The sequence below is a fragment of the Chlorocebus sabaeus genome, chromosome 25, assembly GCF_047675955.1.
Source record: "Chlorocebus sabaeus isolate Y175 chromosome 25, mChlSab1.0.hap1, whole genome shotgun sequence".
Taxonomy (NCBI): Eukaryota; Metazoa; Chordata; class Mammalia; order Primates; family Cercopithecidae; genus Chlorocebus; species Chlorocebus sabaeus.
The window spans coordinates 46,484,863-46,502,605 of NC_132928.1; the positions used below are offsets into that span (position 1 = coordinate 46,484,863).

A 17,743-nucleotide genomic window follows, 5' to 3' on the forward strand; every position below is an offset into this window, starting at 1 on the left:
AGAGAAGAATCAGGGAAAATACCAAAGCTTTTTGTCTGAGCAATTATAAGAAGAGAATTTCTGCTGGGCATGGTGGCTCACACCTGTAATCCCAGCATTTTGGGAGGCCAAGGCAGGCGGATCACGAGCTCGGGAGTTCGAGACCAGCCTAACCAACATGGTGAAACCCTGTATCTACTAAAAATACAAAAATTAGCCAGGCATGGTGGCGCGCGCCTGTAATCCCAGCTACTCAGGAGGCTGAGGCAGGAGAATTGCTTGAACCCGGGAGGCAGAGGTTGCAATGAGCCAAGATCACACCACTGTACTCCAGCGAGACTCTGTCTCAAAAAAAAAAAAAAAAAAAAAAAAAAAAAGAGGAAGAGAATTTCTCTTTATGGAAAAGATGACAGGAAAACCATTTCTTTGAGGGGAGTGGTTGGTTTAACTATTTGTTTATGTTAGCAGGGCCAGGGGCTCATGGACCTAATGAGTTTGAGATGGCCTATCCAAGTGGGCATATTGAGAAGACAGCTGACATGCGAGCCTCCAGTTCAGGAGAGAAGTTATTGCTGGAAACATTAATTTGGAAGCCTTTAGTGTGCTTTTAAAGCTTCAAAATTGAATGAAATCATGAAGGGTGTGAGTGTGAATAGAAAAAAAAACATCCAGGGACTGAGGCTTGGAGGAGTTCAGTGGCTCAAGGTCAGATAGAACAGGAGGAATTAGCACGGGGGCCCAAAAAGGAGTAGCCAGCAGCCAGAGAGGTAGAAGGACAACCAGGAGAGGGTAGTGTCCTGAGGCCTGGTGGAGGCAGGCAATGGGGACTTGAGGTGGGAAGGACAGCTAAGCTCCTAGAGGGAGATGGGCACTCGTTGGACTGAGGGCACATCTCACCAGCTCTAGCACCTAGTACCTTCCCTTCCCTAACACGCACACACGCACACACACACATGCACACACACACATGCACACGCACACACGCACACACACACACGCACACACACAAATACCCTCCACCATGAACAATGTTTCTAAGCAGTGCAGCTCATTGAGCAAGGCCTGCTTTGGGGGCAAGACACCCAGATTTTCTCCCATAATTCTCCAAACAGGTGCTACAAAAACAGTGTCTGGCCAAAGCAGCAGAGAGTATCTGCAGTCTCTGGCCTAAACCCCGGCCGTGATGCCCTAAAGCTGTAGATCTTGTCTCGTAGATCCTCTCTTCCTCAACCCATCTGTGATTCCCAGGGACAAGTCTGTCACTGTTTTTGGAAAAGGAAAACATCCTAAGCAGTAAGGCCTCCATCTGCTTGCCACCCACTGAACAGCCTGGCACAGTGATTCACTGGGCGCTCAGTTCATTAGGTACTGAGTGCAGAGCAGCAGCTGCACTGTTGTCACCCACAGGGCGATTCCCCCATGAGGACTGCTATTCTGAGCCATTATTTTCCTGGTTTAAACTAGAATGCTCACTTTATATAGACCCATTATTACAAACATCATATATGAAACATTCATCAAGTTTACAGAATCAATTTGAAGGCAGATCCTACATTATGCAATCTATACTAGATTATCTTGAAACATCTACATAACCACGTAGCTTAGGAATCCCCATGGATACCAGCTTGGATAGATTCTCTCTTCTCTCCTGTCCTCCTCTCCTCTTCCCTCCTTTCTCTTCCCCACTCTCTTCTGCTCTTCTCCTCCCTTCTCTTTTCTGTCTCTTTCTCTGCCAATTTCCCCAGAACTTTAATTAAGTACTTAGACCACTGGTTCACCAGCTTTGTTGTATATTGATATCACCTGGGGAATTTAAAGAACTGCTGCTGCCTGAGTTCCAGCACCAGAGATTCTGGTTTAATTGATCTTGGATGTGAGCTAGGCTTTGGAAATGTTTAAAGCTCCTCAGGTGATTCTAATGTGCAGCCAAGTTTGAGAACCAGTGTCTAAGTAGCGAGTCCCAGTGCAATATCCTAAATGCCATGGCAGAAGGAGCTGACTCTAACTCCAACTCCCTGCCCTGCCTCTCCCTACCATTTCTGGTTTATAAGACAAGAGATTTGGTGTCAGTTTACCCGATCCGAACAACACGAATAGATGCAGTGTGTTGTGCAATTCTCTGTATCTTCCAGATTACATGATCCAATGGGGGCTCTGATATTCTACACCTAGCTTTTCAACTTCTCTCTACGACTTTCCTCCTAAGACACCTTTAGCTAACTTTTTATTTCAGCGACATCAGAGCTCCAGCTGCAAGTGTAGGTCCAGTTGTAAGCAGTAGGAGAAGCAGAGTAAAAGTGGACAGAAATAATCAGAATGTGCACACACACACACACACACACACACAAAACCAGTAAATCAGGCTTAGAAATGGAATTCTGCTGGTGTAGAAATCCTCTGGAGAGAAGGGGCCACCGTGCCCCAGTATATCTGTTTTTGTGCCACTTGTTGAGATAATTATGGGAAAAAACTTGGGTCCCTTGCCCTCAAATCAGGTCTTGCTCAATGGACTGTGCTGCTTAGAAGCCACCTATCTCCTCCTCCCTTCCCCCGTCTGGGATCTGTAACTGGTAAGATCTAAACAGTAATATGCCCAGGGTAGATCCAAGAGTATTAAATGCCATAACTTTCAGGCTCTTTCAAAATAAAAGTTGGCACAAATTTCCAGGAAGCAACTTGGTGATATGTCTCAAGAGCTTGAATTATGTCCAGCTTATCTCCTTTTATCCAATTATATCATTTCTTTTCCTAAGGAAATAATCAGAGATGTGATAAAAGATTTATGTACAAAGATCTTCATTAAAGTGTTACGTATAATTGCAAAAAATCAGAAGTAACTGTACACATAGTGTAAAATATACAGATTATTAAAAGTTATGTTTTCAAATAATTTTTAACAATGTAAGAAAATTCTCAAAATATAATGCTAATGAAAAATGATAGGTGAAGCGGCTAATTTTATAGTTTAATCCAATTGTGGATATATACACCTATTTGCAGAGAGGAAAAAAACTGCAGATATACACTCAACCATTCACAGTCACTACCTGGATTGTGTGATTGTGATTGATTTGTATTTTTTTTCCTAGATTCTCTAAGCTTGCATTGCATCTACAGTCAGAAAATAAAAATGTTATTTCTTTTAAATGAAAACAAGGTTTTGGCTAGGTGCAGTGGCTCACGCCTGTAATCTTAACACTTTGGGAGGCGGAGGTGGGAGGATCACTTGAGTCCAGGAGCTGAAGACTGGCCTGGGCATCATAGCAAGACCCCATCTCTTCAAAAAAATAATTTTAAAAAATTAGCCAGTCATGGTAGTATGTGCCTGTGGTCTCAGCTGTTTGGAGGCTGAGGTGGGAAGATTGCTTGAGCCCAGGAGGTTGAGGCTGCAGTGAGCCATGATCGTGCCACTGTACTCCAGCTTGGGTGACAGACTGAGAACATGCCTCAAAAAAAAAAAAAGAAGTTTCATTTCTCACATGGCACCGCGCGTCTATCAAAAACTGATCTCTGAAGTAACCCTAATCATCATCATCATCTCCCTACCACAGCCTGGGTGCCCAGTGATGCATTCCAAAAACTTCTAGTTCTAGTTCTTGGCTACCCCTTGAGTCCCACAGCAGTTTTTATGAGGGTGAGCTGGAAGAGCATTTGGTCCCCCTCATGACGTCCATCTGAGGGCTCAAATGTGCTTGCTGAACAGAGGGATCTGTTTCACTCCAGAGGGTGTTTACCAGGTAAGGACGCGATGTCATTCACGTGATTCTGCAGCATTGTGAACTCAATGGGAGCCTCAGGAACTGGAGAGATCTTGCCAGACATGTAAGAGTTCATTTATTCCTTAAGTCTAGGGTATTTATTAAGCGACTTCTGTGTACCAGTCAATGCTTTCACTTATTCTGTTAACACCGTTAAGGGTTGTTCCTTGAAGGAGCTGGCTGATGGGGCTGAGAAGAAGGCCAGTTTGGGACTAAAGCTTGGGGCTGCATGTGGATGAATGGAAGCGGATTCCACCATGCTAAGTAGTTGCTTGGTAGGAGTTTGGGATCAGGGTTTCACCAAAGCGCCCTCTCTCTGTTTCTTCAGATGGAGGTGATTGTTGGCGACTTTGGGATTGTGGTGGTGCCCCGGGATGCAGCCGACACAGACCGAATCATGAATCACTCCTCAATACTCCGCAAATACAAAGTGAGTCCTCCATCCTGCTAGTGCATCTGTAATATGGCCCTTGTGTGAGAGTCCCGGCAGCTGGAGGAGTGAGAGAGCAAAAGGAGTTTAGTGGGAGGGACTGGCAACTGACTCTCTCTGCTCTGTCCTCAGAACAACATCATGGTGGTGAAGGATGACATCAACCATCCCATGTCTGTTGTCAGCTCAACCAAGAGCAGGTATGTTTGACAAATGGCCGGAGAGACTTTAGTCAAACTGTCTTATAAGTCTCCGCATAACTTTCCTCCATCAGAGATGACCCTAAGATTCAGGCAGACATCTGCTGCCCTGGTGTTTAGCTTTCTGTTTGGACCTCATTTGTTCCCAGCCATTTTACCTTTTTTTGTTTTTGTTTTTGTTTTTTGTTTTTTGTTTTTTTTTTTGAGACAGAGTCTCACTCTTGTTGCCCAGGCTGGAGTTCAGTGGTGCAGTCTTGACTCACTGCAACCCCTGCCTCCCAGGTTCAAGCAATTCTCCTACCTCTGCCTCCCAAGGAGCTGGGATTACAGGCACATGCTACCACGCCCGGCTAATTTTTGTATTTTTAGTAGAGATGGGGATTTCACCATGTTGGCCAGGCTGGTCTTGAACTCCTGACCTCAAGTGATCCGCCCACCTCAGCCTCCCAAAGTGCTGGGAATACAGGCGGGAGCCACTGTGCCTGGCCCCAGCCATTTACTTTTAAAAGGGGGGACAGTCCATTAGCTAGTCTTAGCTGCTTTAAGGCGAGAAGAGGGTGTTTTCAGTTGTGGACTCTTTAGTTGGAGGCACTTACAGAATAATGTTTGACAAGGGTACAGGCTAAGCTGCCAAAACAAACAAACAAAAAATCCGGTATTCAGAGTTTTAAATGTTAGATGTTTAGTTCCCTCTTACTGAAGTCAAAGATGGAATCTACGGCCTCATCCATATAAAACTTCCATCTCTGGGTGCACAGCTGCTACAATGGTGACTCTTCTCAGCCAGTGGGAAAAGGCAAGGTGAAGCCCATGGCAAGAAGCTTTGTCTTTAAGGTGACCCAGAGTTGTGCATACCACTTCCCTTTGCATCACACTGACTCAGGGGTGGAGGACAGCTGGGAAATAGACTGTGTAGCTAGGCAGCCACACGCCCAGATAAAACTCAGTATGCTTTATTACTAACTCAAAGAAGGAAAGAATGGGTGTTAGGGGCCAGTTACCAGTTTCTACCATAAACCCAAAGTGGAAATGTTAAGTGGGATGGTGGAATATACAGAATATAGAGGCTTAGAAGTGTAAAACTGAAAGCCATGAACATGTAAGTGTCAATTAAAATTCTAGGTGTGGACAAGCTCACAGAAAGAGTCAAGAAGAGAAGACTATGGGGAACATTGCAAACATTTTAGCATTTGATAAAAAGTTAAAAGGCAATTAGAAATCACCAGCAGTGGTGGCCCAGAAGCCAAGGTGAGAGAGGATACAAAGATGGAGAGCATTGCCGTCTGCGTCCCATCTTTCAGAGAAATCAAATGAGACCAGGACTTTAAAAAGTAATTGCCTTCTTCCCTGGAAGGCAATTACAGAGGCACTCACAAGGGTAGCATCCACTGTGAGGTGAGGGCAGAAGCAATGGGCAGTAAGGGGAGAGGAGTAGGATGTGGTTCCAAACATGGCTGCACATTAGAGTCGCCATGCAGAGTTATACAACAGTACAAATTCCTGTGTCCCGCCCAGTCCCACTGAATCAGAATTTTTGGGGGGTGGGCTTAGGAATCTGCTTCTGAGTCACAGGTATACACACTTTTTCAAAAAGCTTAACTATGTGAGGAGGCACTTAGGGACCTAACTTGCAAGGTCAGGGTGTAACCACCCAAGGGGTTCACCTTGCTCGCTGCCTAGACAGAGCAGATTCATCAAGACAGGGGAATTGCAATAGAGAAAGAGTAATACACGCAGAGCCGGCTGTGAGGCAGACCAGAGTTTTATTGTTACTCAAATCAGTCTCCCTGAGCATTTGGGGAGCAGAGTTTCTAAGGATAACGCCGTGGGTGGGGGAAGCCAGTGAGCCAGGAGTACTGACTGGTCGGAGATGAAATCATAGGGAGTCGAAGCTGTCTTCGTGCACTGAGTCAGTTCCTGGGTGGGAGCGGGGCGCAAGTTCAAATGAGCCAGTTTATTGATCTGGGTGGTGCCAGCTGGTCCATCAAGTGCAGGGTCTACAAAATATCGCAAGCACTGATCTTAGGAGCAGTTTAGGGAGGGTCATATCTTGTAGCCTTCAGCTGCATGACTCCTAAACCATAATTTCTAATCTTGTGGCTAATGTTAGTCCTACAAAGGCAATGTAGTCCCCAGGCAAGAAGGAGGTCTGTTTTGGGAAAGGGCTGTTATCATCTTTTTTTAAACTATAAACTAAGTTTCTCCCCAACTATAAACTATGAACTAAGTTTCTCCTGAAGTTAGTTCAGCCTACACCGGGAACAAGGACAACTTGGAGGTTAGAAGCAAGATGGAGTCAGTTAAGTTAGATCTCTTTCACTGTCTCAGTCATAAGTTTGCAAAGGTGGTTTCAAGGGCTGTGCATGCATTGAAAGGCAGTGAGCTGGTCTCCAGTGAGATCTCACAGGCAGGGCTCAGATGCCTTTTAGAATCTAGGTATGTGGAGGAATATTTGAATTTTTACAAATAATTCGTTTGGGTCTGACACCTAGACTATTGTGTTAGGAGAGAACAGGAAGCAGCCAGACCAAGGCTGGAAAAAAACTGTGCAGAAGCCAAAATGTGTCACTGGAGTCCTTTATACCTGCTGGTGCCTCTCCTCCATGGGCTCCTGTAGGAAAAAAAGATGTAGTGAATCCCAAGAATCCCTGGAAGAGGATTCATACTCTTGAGGCCAGCATGCAGAGGAACCCAAAAGGATAAAATAAGGATAGTTTTAAGAGGAAAGCTTCTAACAATAAATGCTCACATTAAAACAGAAGAAAGACCCCAAATAAATTTCCTAGCATTATGCCTCAAGGAACTAGAAAAAGAAGAAAAAACTAAACCCAAAGGAAGGAAATAATAAAGATTAGAGCAAAACTAAATAGAGAATAGAAAAACCATAGAAAAAATTAATAAAATGAAGAGTTGGTTTTTTGAAAAAAATTAACAAAATTGACAAACCTTTATCTAGACTGAAAAAGACTCAAATGTATAAAACCAGAAATGAAGGTGTAGACATTATAACAAATGTTTCAGAAATAAGATGGATCATAAAGAATTATTATGAACAATTATACGCAAACAAATTTGGTAACCTAGAGGACGTGGAAAAATTCCTTTAAAAAGATAATCTGGCAAGATTGAATCAGGAATAGCCTGAACAAACCAATAACAAATAGATTGAAATAGTAATTAAAAACCTCCCAACAAAGAAAAGCCAGGACCAGATGACTTCAGAGCTGAATTCTACCAAATTTTCAAAGAATAATTAATACCAGTACTTCTGTTTTTGTTTTGTTTTGTTTTGTTTTTTTCCTTTTCTTTTTGAGACAGAGTCTTACTCTGTCATCCAGGTTGGAGTGCAGTAGCGTGATCTTGGCTCACTGCAACTTCTGCATACCGAGTTCAAGTGATTCTTCTACCTCAGCTTCCCAAGTAGCTGGGACTACAGGTGCCTGCCACCATGCCCAGCTAATTTTTGTATTTTTGTTAGAGACAGGGTTTCACTATGTTGGCCAGGCTGGTCTTGAACTCTTGACCTTGTGATCCACCCACCTCGGCCTCCCAAAGTACTGGGATTACAGGCATGAACCACTGCACCCCGGCCTATACATTTTAAACTCTTCAAAGAAATACAGCTGGAAGGAATACCTCCTAGCACATTCTATGAGGCCAGCATCGCCTTGATACCTAAGCCAGATGAAGATACCACAAGAGGCCAGGCACAGTGGCTCACACCTGTAATCCTAGCACTTTGGGAGGCCAAGACTGGTGGATCACTTGAGGTCAGGAGTTCAAGACGAGCCTGGCCAGTATGGTGAAACCCTATCTCTACTAAAAACACAAAAATTATCCAGGCATGTGACTGTAATCCCAGCTACCTGGGAGGCTGAGGCAGGAGAATTGCTTGAACCCAGAAGGCGGAGGTTGCAGTGAACTGAGATCATGTGCCACTGTACTCCAGCCTGGGCAACAGAGCAAGACTCTGTATAAAAAAAAAAAAGACACCGCAAGAAAAGAAAACTGTAGGCCAACATTTCTGATGAACATTGATGCAAAAGTCCTCAATAAAATATTAGCAAATTGAATTCAACAACACAACATGATGTTTATACATGATGATCAAGTAGGATTTATCCCTGGCACACAAGACTGGTTTAACATATGCAAATCAGTCAATGTGATACATCACATAAATAGACTGAAAGATAAAAACCACATGACCATAGCAGTTGATGCAGATGAAGCACTGGACAAAGTTCAACATCCTTTCTTGATAAAGATTCTTAACAGTTTAAATATAGAAGGAAAGTTCTTCAACATAATAAAGGCCATTTTTATTTATTTACTTATTTTATTTTTATTTTTATTTTTTGAGATGGAGTCTCATTCTTTTGCCCGGGCTGGAGTGCAGTGGCATGGTCTCAGTTCACTGCAACCTCTGCCTCCCAGGTTCACACGATTCTCCTGCCTCAGCCTCCTGAATAGCTGGAATTACAGGCGCATACCACCACGCCCGGCTAATTTTTTGTGTATTTTTAGTAGAGACAGGATTTCACTATGTTGGCCAGATGGTCTCGATCTCCTCACCTTGTGATCCGCCTGCCTCAGCCTCCCAAAGTGCTGGGATTACAGAGCCACCGCACCCAGCAAGGCCATTTATTTATTTATTTATTTTTAAACCCATAGCTAGCATTATAATCAATGGGGATAAAATGAAAGCTTTTCCTCTAAGATCTGGTATAAAGCAAGAATGCCCACTATCCCCACTTCCATTCAGCATAGTACTGAAAGTACTATCAAGAGCAGTTAGACAACCAGGTGCGGTGGCTCACACCTGTAATCCCAGCAGTTTGGGTGGCCAAGGCATGTGGATCACTTGAGGTCAGGAGTTAGAGACCTGCCTGGCCAACATGGTAAAATCCCGACTCTAATAAAAATACAAAAATTAGCTGGGCGTGGTGGCATGTGCCTGTAATCCCAGCTACTCAGGAGGCTGAGGCAGGAGAATCACCTGAACCCAGGAGGCTGAGGTTGCAGTGAACCAAGATCACACCATTGCAGTCCAGCCTGGGTGACAGAGTGAGACTCTGTCTGGGGGAAAAAAAAGAAAGAAAGAAAGAAAGAGAAACCCTTAGGAATAAATTTAACCAAGGAAGTGAAAAATCTGTACATAGAGGAGTATAAAACATGGACAAAAGAAATTGAAGATGACACAAATAAATGAAATAAATGAAAAGCATTTCATGCTCATGGATCAGAAAAGTTAATATTGTTAAAATGTCCATGCTACCTAAAGCAGTATAAAGATTTAATGAAATCCCTATCGAAATCTCTATCAAAATCCCAGTAGGGGCATTCATACTTCACAGAAATAGAAAAATCAACCCTAAAATTTGCTCAGAACTGCAAAAGACCCTGAATAGTCAAAGCAATTACGAGAACAAAAAAAGTTGGAGGTATCACACTTCTTCATTTAAAATGATATTACAAAGTTATAGTAATCAAAATAGTATGGTACTGGCATAAAAGCAGACACATAGAGCAGTGGAACAGAATAGTGAGCCCAGAAATAAATTCAAACATATATGGTCAACTGATTTTTGACAAAGGTACCAAAAAGGCACAATAAAGAGAGGATAGTCTCTTCAATAGATGGTGCCAAGAAAACTTTCTATATGCAGAATAATGAAATTGGACCTTATCTTACACCAGCCACAAAAATCAGCTCAAAATAAAGGACCTAAGCATAAGACCTGAGGGGAAAACAAAAAAAAAACAAAAAAAAAAAAACAGAAGAAACCATAGGGGAAAATCTCCTTGACATTGGTCTTGGCAATTATGTCTTGGATGCCACAGGCTACAAAAGCAAGTAAATAAATAAATAAATAAGACTTCAAACTAAAAAGCTTCTGTACGGCAAAGGAAACAATCAAATATTTTCAAATCATATATCAGATAGGGATTAATATCCAAGATTTATAAGGAACTTACACAACTCAAAATAGCAAGAAAACATATTACTCAACTAAAAACTGGGCAAAGGGGCAAGGTGTGATGGCTCATACCTATAATCCCAGCACACTGGGAGGCTGAGGTAGAAAGATTGCTTGAGGCCAGGAGTTCCAGACATAGTGAGACCCTGTCTCTATCCTTACCTGTTCCCACCAAAAAAAAAAAAAAAAAAATTAGCCAGGCATGGTAGCATGTGCCTGAAGTCCTAGCTGCTTGAGAGGCTGAAGCAGGAGGATTGCTTGAGCCCAGGAGTTTGAGGCTCCAGTGAGACATGACTGCACTACTGCACTCCAGCCTGGGCAACAGAGTGAGACCCTGTCTCTCTCAAAACAAACAAACAAAAAAACCACCAGAGGATTTGAGTAGGCATCTCTCCAGAGATGACATAAAAATTGCTAACAGGTGCATAAAAAGATGCTCAACATCACTAATCACCAGGGAAATACAAATTAAAGGCACTATGAGATTCTACGTCACACCTATTAGAATAGCTATTATCAAAAAGACAAGAGATAACAAATGTTGATGAGGATGTGGAGAAAGGGAACCTTTGTAAACTGTTGGTGGGAATGTAGATTGGTACAACCATTATAGAAAACAGTATAGAGGTTCCTAAAGAGATTAAAAATGGAACTGCCATATGACCTAGCAATCCCTCTTCTGGGTATACACCCAAAGGAAATGAAATCACCACCTTGTAAAGATACCTGCATTTCCAAGTTTATTGTGGCATTATTCACAGTAGCCAAGATGTGGAAACAACCTAGATGTCCATCAATGGATGAATAAAGAAAACGTGTTCACACACACACACACATACGGAAGTGGAATATTATTCGACTTAAAAAAGGAGCTCCTACCACTTGCCGCAACTTGGCTAGACCTGGAAAACATTCTGCCAAGTGATATCAGCCAGACACAGGAAGAAAAATATTGCATGATTTCACTTATATGTGGAATCTTAAATATACAGGTAGAGAATAAAACAATGATTACCAGGGTCAAGTGTGGAGGGCAGAAAGTTGAGAGATACAGGTCAAAGGATACAAAGTAGCAAATATGTAGGAGTATATGTGGAATCTTAAACATACAGATAGAGAATAAAACATGATTACCAGGGTCAAGTGTGGAGGGCAGAAAGTGGGGAGATATTGATCAAAGGATACAAGGTAGCAAATATGTAAGACAAACAAGTTGAAAGATCTAATGGGTGACATGAGGATGACAGCTATAATAGTGTATTATATTTAGGATTTTTGCTAAATTAGTAGATTATAGCTATTCTCGCCACAAGAACAAATATGTATCTGAGTGAGATGATGGATATATTAATATTGTTCCACTGTAGTAACCATTAAACTATATTATATAAATAATATAATATTAACACTGTTATGTAAATAATATAATATGAACACTATTATATAAATAATATAGTATAATATAAAAATTATAAAATATATATAATAAATATGTAATATAACATAGATAGTATATTATACTATATTATATGATGATAATATGTGTGTATCTTACAACATCAGATTGTATGACTTAAATATACACAATACAATTTATTTGAGAAAAAAGAATAGTGAATACATTAGATGCCCGCTGTGTGTCTGGTGCTCTTCTAAGTGCTTTGCATAATGACTCATTTAATCCTTTGAATAACTAAATGAGAGGGGCCCAGATATTACCCTCATTTTAGAGGAAAAAAGCTGAAGAACAGAAGGGCTTAAATAACTTTCCCAAGGCCTCTCGCCTCGGAAGTGGCAGAACCACAATGAATGATGTCACCAAGGTGGGGAAGGAGTTGTGGAGGCAAGAGAGCTTTTCCTAATACAGAACCATTTACTCAACCTGAGAAAAGGCTAGAAATGGGGTGTTGGGGAGACATGGGGCATGTCAGTCCTCCTGGCTTGCTTTGGGTGTGGACGTCCATCTGATTGTCATCTCTTCTTGTGCAGGCTGGCCCTCCAGCATGGGGACGGCCATGTTGTGGATTACCTGTCCCAGCCGGTCATCGACTACATCCTTAAAAGCCAGCTGTACATCAATGCCTCCGGCTAGCAGCTACACAGCGCTCGGCTCCACTCTCCCCTCGTCCTCCAGCAACACAATGGCCCCTCCATCTTTGTCAGCCCCCTGTTTCTCTCCTGCCTCTCTGTTTTTCAATCTCCTCGTCTTGACTGTTTTCCCTACTTGCTGACTTAACCCCCCATAGTGTGGGGGACCTGCAGAGAACCATGGCATTCCCTATTCCACAGTCATCTTTGGACAGACTTTCCTCTAGTCTCCGGGTTGGGGGTGGGTGAGGGAATGGGGTGGGAGTCGGGGGAAGTGCAGTCCTTGGAGATGTACTGGTGTCCGTCTCCCAGCACGCTCTAGAGAGGTGGCTCTGGTGCCCATCCTCCCAGCATGCTCTGGGGAGGCGGCTCTGGTGCCCCTCCTCCCAGCATGCTCTAGAGAGGTGGCTCTGGTGCCTCTCCTCCCAGCATGTTCTGGGGAGGCAGCTCTGGCTCTTGCCTTCCCAGCATGCCCTTTACTACAAAGGGCTGTTTTTCTTTTCTTTCTTTTGTTTATTTATTTTTCTTTGTTCACTCCCTGTAGAACTTGGATGAAATCAGTGTCCATGGTTCTTTATGTTTGTAGTCTTGATGTGCTCCTGTGGTATTACTTCCCCTCTGATAGGACACTGTAGCCAGCCTCAGCACTCAGTGAGTGCATCAGGGCCACACCCAGTAGAGAAGGCCAAGCAACCTCCACTTCTCCAGCACCACACACATGCACACACACACACACACACACGCGTGCGCACTTGCGTATGCACATCCACACACACATTTAGCAGTAGCAGCAGCAGCAGCAACCTTTGATCAGGAGTGAGATTTTCAGCTTCTGAAACCTGGGACGCAAGTCTGGGGATAGTCGGTTTTCTCAGAATAATTTGAATCTGTTTTCTTAGTTTCAAATGATCATTTCCCTGTTGCTCTGAGCTTATGATCACACAGAGCCAGTCCATTCTCATTTCCTGGTGGCATCTGTTCATTTACTTATGTGGGCTGTAGCTGATGGCACAGTGCAGGTTCCCTACCAGCCAGGGATTTCCAAGGGACCTTTGGAGGCCATGCTTAGACACATTCCTGCATCTGAGAAGAATCACATAAGCAGGACTAGATCCAGATCAGGCAGTCGTGTCTTTAAAAAAGCAAAACTATACAAAACAACACTAGAAGTCCACTCAGTCCTGGAGGTCTTTGCTAATTGGAATTATGTATTTTCTGTTGGGCCGGGAAATGTCTCTTTCATATTGTAAGTCCAGGATGAACTAGGAGAAAGCAATTTGTTGCCCTGATGATAACTGATTATTTTCACCCTCTCTAGCTGACGTAACTCAGACAGTGCCTGAGGTCAGTTCCTTCTTGAGAAGCAGTGCCTTGGCCTTGTTTCTGTGGTTGGTTCTAGCCCCTGCAGAGCCCGGAAGCTGCAGGAACTGTCTGAGAAAATCTCCCTAACAGGGGAGGGGGTTCCCAGAAGGAAGATCTGGGAGGGGTCAGGAGCCACTAAGTTGTTTCACTCCTTTTTTCTCTAATTTTCTACTTTCCTCTCTGCTCGTGCAGACAGTGTTGCCAGCTTTCCTTCTGGTTACTAGGGTCTCATGCATGTCCTGCTTGGAGAGCCATAAGGAAACTGCTCTCTTGTGCTTTTTGTCTCTCATCCAGTCTCTGGCTCTTGGGATTCTGGTCTTTGAGAAATAGTCCCTGAGTATTAGGATACTTCTATCAAAATCTAGTACCAACTATGGCCAGGAGGGGCCATGTGGGACCTGAAAGCAAAGACAATGTTTTTTACCACACATTTCACATCTGCAACATCCTTCGGTTGTGGTAAAAGGAACAGAAGAACATGGTAGAGCAGCATCCAGAGAGTCTGTTATTCCTCTTGGATTTTTAAAAATAATCTTCAGAGGAAGGAAGAAAAATCCTGTTTTTGAGTAGCAGTGTTTGACTAGGGATCATGAAGTAATAAACTGAAAAACACTTTAGAGTTCAGTTGATCCAACACTTTCCTTTAAAAGGTGAGGGAGCAGAGGCCCATGGGATTAAATGGCTGGTCCAGGTCAGCCAGCAGGTGTAAAGCCCGACAAGAAGACATTGTTTCCCTGACCCCTAGGCCGTCACACCACACCCTCCATTTCCTCATGTTGCTGACCAGGTACCCATGTGATTTCTACACTTCCCAAGCCTTACCCTGGCATATTTCTTTAAAATTATGTCTGTCCCAGGTGCTCCCCACACAGAGGATGGTAACACCAGTCCCAGGGTAGGGTGTGATAGTAAGGAAGGCCACTGTTAGGTTTCCTTTAGAAAGAGATCTCAATAACTTGGAAGAAATCCCAGAAACGGACTCCATGAATCTAAGAAAGAATTGCTTTGGGGAAGGTGAAGGGAGACCCAGAGAGTGCTCAGGATGATGCTACTGCTGGAGAGCGAAATCTGGAACAGCCTTTGTCCAGGCAGGACAGTCATAAGTCAGGAAATGAAACAAAGGAAAACAGGTGCCTGAATTTCCTGGGAAACATGGCTTGTTTAAGGACTTGGAGTTATGGATAGACTTTATGGGACCTCCATGAGCAGACCTGAGGAAGACTCGATTTCTTTTTCTTTGGTCCCCTCTGTTACTCTGCTGTGGTCAAGCCCCATTTGGTCTACAGCCCACGAGAAGGAATGAAGCTGGCTCTGCACTCTCTGCATACAGGCAGAAGGCATGTGGGAGTGGGGAGGGAAAGTGAGATGAATGAAGACAAAGAACAGGTGCCACAGAAGTAGATTTCTAGGAATGAAGTGGGGCAGATCTTATCTTTGTGGATTACAGGTGCTGTACTAAAAACAGGTTTCCTATTTAATATAAAAAGAAAGTGAATCTTCTTTTGGATAGAATCGTCCATTCCCATCGCCGCCCCGCCCCCCCTCCCCAACACACACACACACACACACACATACACACACACACACACACACATACACCCCCTTTCATTTGCTAGGGAAAGGTCACAGCACAACTGAATCCAGGACAGGACATTGTGACCATGACCCAGCCACAGCCAATACCAGAAAGATGATTCAGAATCTGAAGTGGTGCCCCAGGTGCCAACAGGATAACCTCTGGGCCCCGACTTTGCCTCTGGGGTCCTGCTCCTTCCTGCAAGGCCAATCCAAGACTGGCATGGCTCAGAGGTTGTGAGAAAGGCATGGACTGGAACAATCATGTCCAGAGGGGTCTGGAGCTTTGTTTCCTGCCCACCAGCAAAAAAATATCCCTCCCATTTTTCTGAAAGTGGCTGATGTAAGAACAGGCAGAAGGAATTTTTGTCAATAACTCTGTCCTTAAGGAATGGTCCTCCGGGAGGGCTGTGCTGCTAGTGGGTACCTCAGTCACACACCCCCAACCCCAGGTAGCCTCTAGAGCCTTCTTGCTTTCATTTTCCTTGAATGTACATAGGAACAAGGGGGAAAAGTCTCTTACTGAAGTGCCTGAAACCCAAAGCTAGAGCTTCTAGAGACACCGTTCTTCCTGTCTCAGCTTGGCCAACCTTTCAACAACGTTCTCTAGTTTCAAGCTCCAGCTTCTCAGAAAGAATTAAAGAACTTGCTGTTCAAATTAAATAGAAAGTGAGACTCAATAATTGAACTACAGCAAAAGGCAGAGAATTACAGGGAGAAACAACTTTTACTTAACAACCCAATTCTACTCTCCCCAAACTGATACACACACACACACACACACACACACACACACACACACACACTCTTTTAGAGGACTAAGAGAGAGGAGCATGTTATTACATTTTACTCATCCAAACAGTAATGCAAAAATAAAACAGAAGAATATGAAAAGCTCAGGATCTCTCCCAAGGCTACCTACTGCAGGAGGGCCAACAGGTGAGATGGGAAGAATGGAAACAGGGACCGATTTTGTAGCTCATACAATTAGGACACCTTAGGAATAGCATTGTAGTAATGGCGATGAATATGCTCTGCCAAATTCATCCAGTTTGCACCATCTTATAGCTGCCCAGCACACTCGACTGTTCATGTGGTCTCTTTGTAGTGTGAGTTTGGAGTGTCCTATTAGCCTGTTCTGGTTAGGAATGAGTAACGGCTCTTTCCCTCGACCTTAGTCTAGTCCCAGGGCTGAGGATTCAGCTGGATCCACATGGTCTTGAGGGTTGGCATGGGGAGGGGGAAGCTTTTTTTGAATCACTTTTTGATCACATAATCTGCCATTTTAAGAGTAAGATTTGCTTTATGAAATCAATTCATTAATAAAAAATGATATTCAAGTTGCAATACCATTTCACAGTGAAATATTTTGAGTACGATTTTGTTGCTAGAATAGTCATGGGCAAGAGTTTTATGCAAAATGTTTCAATTATGTTAATAAATAAGACAATGCTACAAGAGTCTTGTGTCTTGCTCAAGAACCTTCTCTGTGAGTTGCAGCATTAATCACTTTTTCTTCATAATCTTACTTGACAGGAGACAACAGTTGTAAAAATGTACTTAGAACAAGCAGTTTCCTGCCTGGTTCAGCTGATGCCACATGTGTAATATAAAAGTATGTACAGCCACATCCAAGGATGATAAAGGGAAGAATAATTAGCAAATTTGTAAATTGTGTCTCCATTTTTTCAGTTTTAAAACATTAAATATTAGATCTTGATAATCTGCATAGTCCAGTGTTGGTTAACTTTGGCTCCTCAATGAAATTAGTACTTTATGAAATAAAATTATATTTGTGAAAATGAAAAATTTGAACAACTTTTTAGCCTGAAAGATCTTAACTAAAACAGAACTTGTTAAACTCGCAATATGTTTTGGCAAAGTAAACAAGCAAAAGTGAATAATTTGTTAATTGTTCAATCCTGCTGTGATTATCAGTTCTTATTTCACCTTAAGTCATGTCACACACCCTGTATTGTGTTAGGTGTGAATGGTGATTGCCATTAGCTAATTATCAGATATGATTCAGAAGGTGAAACAGTAATTCCCTGTTAGGCTAGTTCATTGAAGGGTTAGCCATTTGTTTATCAGATTAATTTTTTAAATGAATCATTTGGTTCTTGGGGTTCTTAGTATTTTTTTCTTTTATCTTTTATTTTTGGCTTAAAATTGAGATGTGGCAGCTTTGTATGCATCTGTGTGGGTTTCATGGCACATCATAATGATGCTTGATATGTTTGTACATTGATCACTTGTGTTAACATTTGCTATTTTGTTTCCAAAGCTAAACATTGCCTTTTTTTTTCCTTGTCCTGAGAGTACATGATGATGAAAGCTCATTTATTTGCTTTGGGTTTTGTTTTTGTT

General features: G+C 42.8%; 1 protein-coding gene across 2 annotated transcripts in view; it reads left to right on the forward strand.

The window, feature by feature from the left end:
- Nucleotides 1-16,836, forward strand: part of NMNAT2 (nicotinamide nucleotide adenylyltransferase 2) — a 175,222-nt gene extending 158,386 nt beyond the window's left edge. The window contains exons 8-10 of one of the 2 annotated variants that reach the window (XM_073011694.1): nucleotides 4,069-4,170; nucleotides 4,303-4,370; nucleotides 12,341-15,862. In XM_073011694.1, the coding sequence (XP_072867795.1) occupies nucleotides 4,069-4,170; nucleotides 4,303-4,370; nucleotides 12,341-12,443 (273 nt within the window). In that variant the 3' untranslated portion in view covers nucleotides 12,444-15,862. Of the gene's footprint in view, nucleotides 1-4,068; nucleotides 4,171-4,302; nucleotides 4,371-12,340 lie in introns of both variants that reach the window. The other variant, XM_037985840.2, reaches the window with a different exon arrangement.
- The last annotated feature ends 907 nt before the right edge of the window (nucleotides 16,837-17,743 follow it).